The sequence below is a fragment of the Prosopis cineraria genome, unplaced genomic scaffold (genome assembly GCF_029017545.1).
Source record: "Prosopis cineraria cultivar Desert tree isolate PC_DT_omini unplaced genomic scaffold, ASM2901754v1 PC1223, whole genome shotgun sequence".
NCBI classification, from domain to species: domain Eukaryota; kingdom Viridiplantae; phylum Streptophyta; class Magnoliopsida; order Fabales; family Fabaceae; genus Prosopis; species Prosopis cineraria.
Genome location: NW_026556548.1, coordinates 28,511 through 34,510, shown reverse-complemented (window position 1 = coordinate 34,510; position 6,000 = coordinate 28,511). Strand labels below are relative to the sequence as shown.

The following is a 6,000-nucleotide window of genomic DNA, read 5'->3' as shown; positions in this document are numbered from 1 at the left end:
TCTTTCTTTTTAATTTCTTTAAATAAAATGCCTAAATGCTTCACCTCCAGCATAAATACTCCCTTTGCTCTTGTCCAGAATTATTTATGCGCCTCGTCTGGCCTCCCGCTCACAGTATGCCTCTGCCCCCAAATCTTCATCTTGTTTTGCTTCTTAGCATAGTAATGAGACTGTTCAATTCATTCTTCTCTTCTCCTTCATCTCCATGCTTTTCATCAACGAGGATGAAAGATTTAGATGTGGCCAGCAACAAGGATGAAAGTTCTAAGCTTTATCGTTGTCCCCTTTCCAGATCTCACCTTGCAATTTCTTATCTTGTTCGGCGGCTATTTCCACTTTTATATTCCACATTTGATCGTTATGTTCTCTCGTGTTCTCAATAGCTAATTTTTTCATCCCCACCCTAATCCTCAAGCCCGTTAAAATATCAAACTCGATAGACTGGTTTTCCAACCCATAAACCAAGCATGGTCTGGTCTTGTATCAAGTGGTTAGCAAACTAGGCCAGACCTCAGACTAACATGCTCCGTTTGAGGTGTTATCCAGACCAGACCTAGGGTTACCTATTAACCCGGCCTGCTCAAGAATTTGAGCAGCGCACATAGGCAATGAACTTTTAACGTTGAGAGATACAGTTAATTTATAATTAAGTTTAAAATACCTAAAAATATTTTTGGGTAGAGTTATGAGACATAATTTTTTTACCAACTAATAATTGCGCACGATTGATCCGACTTCGGTGTTTGGCAGTTTGCGATGGTGTTTGCGCAAAAGCAACAAGAACATGTGTTTGGGGCCGGGCCCACCCAGAAGGAAAAAAGAACATAGCCTTCATCTCTTTTTGCGTTATCCAAGAAAAGATAAATACGAGTCCATATGCAACCCCACGCGACACCCCCCCCCCCCAAAAAAAAAAAGGAAAGGGAGAAAAAACCCGACAACCACCGTAGTTAATGCAAGTAGGCAGAATTTTTTTTTTTTTAAATCTTTCCAGAATTTCCATCCCAATTATTGAATGATCGATGCTACAGCAACAAATAGCAGTAAAATCAAGTCCAACGAAATTCTCATACTTGCCTCTCCCCAGTCAAAATTTTCATGGTAAGTGGTAACATGCTCGAGACCAAACAACATCCTCGAGACCAAAGAAATGGAAAATATTCAAATCAAAGATTAGTCCCTATTTTTGGGGCTTTGGAGAGAGAACCCTGGTTGTCCTGATAAACGGGAGTATCACCACTTCCAGAATTGACAGTTGAGCTATCATCTTTCGCCTTGCTAGACGGATCATCTCCCTCTATCTGTCCTGCTATTGTAGGGGAGATGGGCCCCTCAAGCTTATCATTAGAAACGTTAGCAACCAAACTTTTGTACATGGTTAGAGCTTGAGCCATCATGTTTGCAGGATTAGATGCAGAGCTAGGAAGCAGCATTGTTGTACCCTGAGGAAAATGTAAAAGGCATCAAACAAACATTACAGTTGACAATTTGTGCAATGCTTGGACTTGCATGTAAATCAGCTTGTAGGCTACCTCCTTGGCTATGTTACTAAAGGCATCAATATATTGCTCTGCGATCCTCAAACTTGCTGCCTGCAAACCAAATGACAACATTAATTCCTTCCTAGGTCTTGTTATTAAGCGTGGACGAAGGTAGATAAACCAAATAGCATCGCTGAGTAGAATATGTTTGTCCAAGGACTCTTGCAACATTACTGTGACAACACAGGGTTTACAAACTTGAGTTTCAAAATTACATCACATTCACATATCTCGCTGCAATGACAGCTAATTAACAAAATGCACATCAAGCATTGCAGACCAGCAAACAATAGAAACCAAAGAGCAAGATATCACATCTTTCTATAAATAGAAAAGCCAGAAAGTTACTAATACGATATGGACAATTGATGTCGACCTTAGGCAATACAAGGTGTGATATGTGCAATATCAACAGACTAAAGAACCTCACCTCTAGTCCTCCATTTTCTTTTAGTGCTTGCGACACAAGGGCAAGACCTTCAGCTGTTGCTCTTGCTTTAGCAAGGATGGCTTCAGCCTCACCTGAGAAAGAATGTTGATACCCATCAAGGTTATAAAATATCGAAGGAAAACAGCATATAGTGCACACGAGGCTCTTCATTTGTCGTTTAATCCACAGTTTAACATCATCACATCAAATAGAAACCTGAACTAAAAGGGAAACTCTGTCCATGATTATTTTGATTTAAAACACTAGAATATAAATTAAATGTGTTAAAACATTCATGTTTAGCTGGCATCAAACTGTCTCTATGAAAAATTATATAACTGATATTGCTTCACTCTTGGAAGAGATACATCAAAAAGTAACTAACCTAGGGCTCTGTTAACTTGGTCCATCTTTGCAGCTTCTGATGCTAAAATCACCGCACTCTTCCTTCCATCAGCTATGTTTATGTTGGCCTGTCTTTCTCCTGTATAGGTTATAGCAATTAAGGGCAGAAGTGTGAGCATATACATGAGCTACAATGTTCAATGAAATAGATATTAAAATTAGTTTCAGGATCAATATTGATGTTAAGTATTCCTCGAACTCTTGAGGAATTGAAATAGCAAATTGATTGCCTTCTGACTCAAGAATTTGAGCTCTCTTTTTACGTTCTGCTTCAGCTTGCATTTCCATGGCTACTCTAACACCACGAGGAGGAGATATGTCCCCTGAAAAACAGCAAAGGGAAATTCACAAAAATTTAGAAGGATATGTTAGGGAAACTGTTTCATAGTTTATCAAAACTTACTTATTTCATATCGAAGACACTCCAGGCCCCAACTTTTTGCAGCGACATTAATGGCCTCCTGTAATAATGTTGTCACATGACCAATTATTGTTTGTCTAAAGATAATAAAATAAGTCAAGACATATTTTGAATTCCTGATGGCTGATGTTACATGTTCCTATCTTTTACTCATAAATAGGAAAAAGAATTAAGCAGGTTTAGAGACCATGATCTGAAGTTTGATCATGTTCAAACTGCTAAGCATGTACTGGAACCGCTAGTCATTTATAGCTTATTTAGAAGCAATCTTTAATACATAAGTCAGAAGGGGGCGACAGTGCAATATTTTAGCCAATATCCAAATGCCAGTGGAAAAAGCATAGAAATAAAAACAAGAAAAATATATGCACAATAAACCAAAAGAAAACCTGATAACCTTCTAATTGAAGCCAGTATTTAATACCCAAATGCCAGTATAAGAACTGAAACTGATCCCAGAGGAGAAAAATACATCCCAGAAAAATCACAGAGACATTATGTAAAATCTTTAATAGGAAGCAATTGGAAGCTTTTGAATTAAAATGCATGCAAGTAAAGAATACACCTCAAAAGTCCCTATAGCAGATATGATGGACAAGTGTTCTGTAATTCAAAGATAGAAAAAAGCAGAGGCATGAGAGCTTGGGTTAGGAAAGTGGGGGGTATTTGAATAGTAGGATTCATATAATACAACTGAAGTAAACAAAAAATCTTATAGCTCGAAGCAAACAATCCATGCACTTCATGATGGAACTCAGACTTCTTGAAGTAAACTAATTTCAAAGCTAGAGCTACAACCTACATCTTTTATATTCTCTTGTTTTTCTTTTTGTCTAATGAAATGACGAGCCGCAGGAATTTTCCTTTTTAATGTGGGACTAGTAAATTGAATAATCACATGCCTTGACAAAGAATAGAAACTAATATCTCATTCTTTTCAATATATATACATCTATCAGCGCTTTACACTTTTGTATCTCCACTCAAACCGAAAGTGAAGGGGATTATAACTCTTACATTTAACTGACTGAGCTCCTCTAGCATGTCCTCCTTCCTGGCCAGGATAACATTCTCTCACCATTCATACTTGCATATATGCAAACAAAATACAGACATTTGCCACAACTTATAACCTCACCCAGTAGCTTTGAAGCTTTTATCTTTCTTTCCTTTTCTTTTCCTTTTTTCTGTTTTTGGCAATTTCTGTGTCTCACCACATGCCTCTAATTCAAGACTTTGTTCACGATGTAATAACACATTATTATATTTTCTTATATGAATTTTCGCACTTCTTAAGCTTTGAGGCACACCATTGAAAAGTGGGGGACAAACATGATGATTCAATCTTGATGTTAAATAAATAGTTGTAGCTGTGCCGCACCCGCAAAATTTTATCTGATCCGAGAAGGACTATAACTAGGTTAGACACCACACACTTTCCAATTTCTATTGAGCATCTTCGTCAGGAGACACATCATGTGAAGAACTACGGGACGTTCTACTTGTCCAGTAGTCCAAGACTGCCTCCAACTAGATATTAAGTTGAACTTGGGACTTAGCTATGATGTTTCGAGAAGAAAATGTTGATGCTAAAATGACTTAAAAACGAGTGTATAGGAATCAATTCATGAACTAAACTCACCACAATCTTTTCATTAAGCGTGTCCCTTTCCTCAAAGGTCTTGTCAAGAGTAATCTTACCAAGTTCACTTCGCATTGTCGTTTGGGCAAGCTGAATGACTGCATAAATGGGATTCTCTACACCATAAGAAGCCAGCTTAGGATCCACAATCTGTGCAAAGAAATATAGGAAGATTGAAAAAACCAAGCACCTCGTTAAACTCTTAAAACTAGAGGAGGGAAGAGAGAGCCAGGAAATAAGCCGGTGAAACGCAGACCTTCACATAAAGTACCCCATCAATTAAGATGTTGACATTATCCTTGGTGATAGCAGATTGGTCAGGAATATGAATGGCCTCTTCCTTGAGGGAATGGACGTAAGCAATCCGGTCGACGAACGGAATTAAAAAATGGATTCCTGACGGAAGAGTCTTCACGTACTTGCCAAATCGCTCAATGACAAAGGCCTTCTTCTCAGGCACAATCCGTATTCCCCAATTCACAGGAGGAGTAATCTCATAACTTCTGAGAGCAAATGCCCCAATTACACGATTTCATACACAACCACCGAATGAGATTAACGAAAAAAATCGAGTCAGAAATATCTGAGCTCGTACTTTTTTTATTTTTAACATTAAAAAATGGAAAAACCTGAGGGTAGAATCGCGTGTGTTACGAAAACAGCGGATGGAGAAGAAGTGAGAGGGCAGTCGAGGAGAAGAAGCGCCAGAGAGAGGATGATTGGAGAAGAGAAGGGCGGATTGCTTGGGAAGTAAAGCAGGCGTAGTAGATACTATCGCGCGGCAAGTGCTGTAATTGAAGACTGCCAGCGACAGACTCAAACGACTTAACAAACGCAAGGTGTTCATGGAATAGGGTTTCCAGATGCTCTTCATTTCGTCTGCTCTGGATTTCTCAGCAACCTCTTCGTTTGCTGATCTTCAGGCTTCTCTTCGGAAGTTTGAGGGGGCATGATTCTAACCCTTCCTTCCCGTCCTTTTTTTTTTTTTTTTTTACTTTGACTGAACAAAACTAGAATTCTAGACTTAATAACGATTACAAGGTTGGGTTTTTAATTTTTTTTAAAGTAAAAACTTTCATCATCCACCTCCTTCTGCCAAGAGATAAGGGTGATTAAAGAGATAAAAATTATTAAATAAGTTATATGACATTTTAGTTAAGTAATCAGCTAAAAAATTACAAGTTCTAATAATTTGAAACAATATAATATTCTAATTTTTATACAAGATACATTTATCTTTGTCAATGATGTCCTCTTTTCTTTTTGCTTTCTAGTCGTTAAATCAAAAATTCAATACTTTAAATTCGATCTCCTCCTGTAAAATTATTATTATAATATTAAATTATAAAAAATATAAATAATAAAATTCAAACTTCTAAAATTTAACAAGAACAACTAAAAAATATAATAAAAGTAACATGAAATAAAATATTTTGAAGATCAAATTTAAATTATTTAAAATTTTAATTTAACAATTAAAAATTAGGAAGATGAGAGAAAGCGAATGAGAAGGAACAGGAGACCTTGCCCATTTCAGATTTTTTTTTTTTTTTTTTTTTTT

General features: G+C 37.0%; 1 protein-coding gene across 2 annotated transcripts; it reads right to left on the bottom strand.

Annotated features, from left to right (window-relative positions):
• Nucleotides 1–1,044: 1,044 nt before the first annotated feature.
• Nucleotides 1,045–5,415, bottom strand: LOC129299592 (uncharacterized). Of its 2 annotated transcripts, none has more exons than XM_054938072.1 (9): nucleotides 5,069–5,415; nucleotides 4,696–4,942; nucleotides 4,440–4,589; nucleotides 2,780–2,837; nucleotides 2,607–2,699; nucleotides 2,357–2,455; nucleotides 1,972–2,063; nucleotides 1,533–1,592; nucleotides 1,045–1,442 (listed from the first exon to the last, which is right to left on the bottom strand). In XM_054938072.1, exons 1-9 carry the CDS (start codon nucleotides 5,311–5,313, stop codon nucleotides 1,167–1,169), a joined length of 1,320 nt encoding a protein of 439 aa, XP_054794047.1. In that variant the 5' UTR covers nucleotides 5,314–5,415; the 3' UTR covers nucleotides 1,045–1,166. The 2 variants fall into 2 exon arrangements, with proteins under 2 accessions (XP_054794047.1, XP_054794048.1); XM_054938073.1 differs by having other exon boundaries at nucleotides 4,696–4,939.
• Between the last annotated feature and the right edge of the window lie 585 nt (nucleotides 5,416–6,000).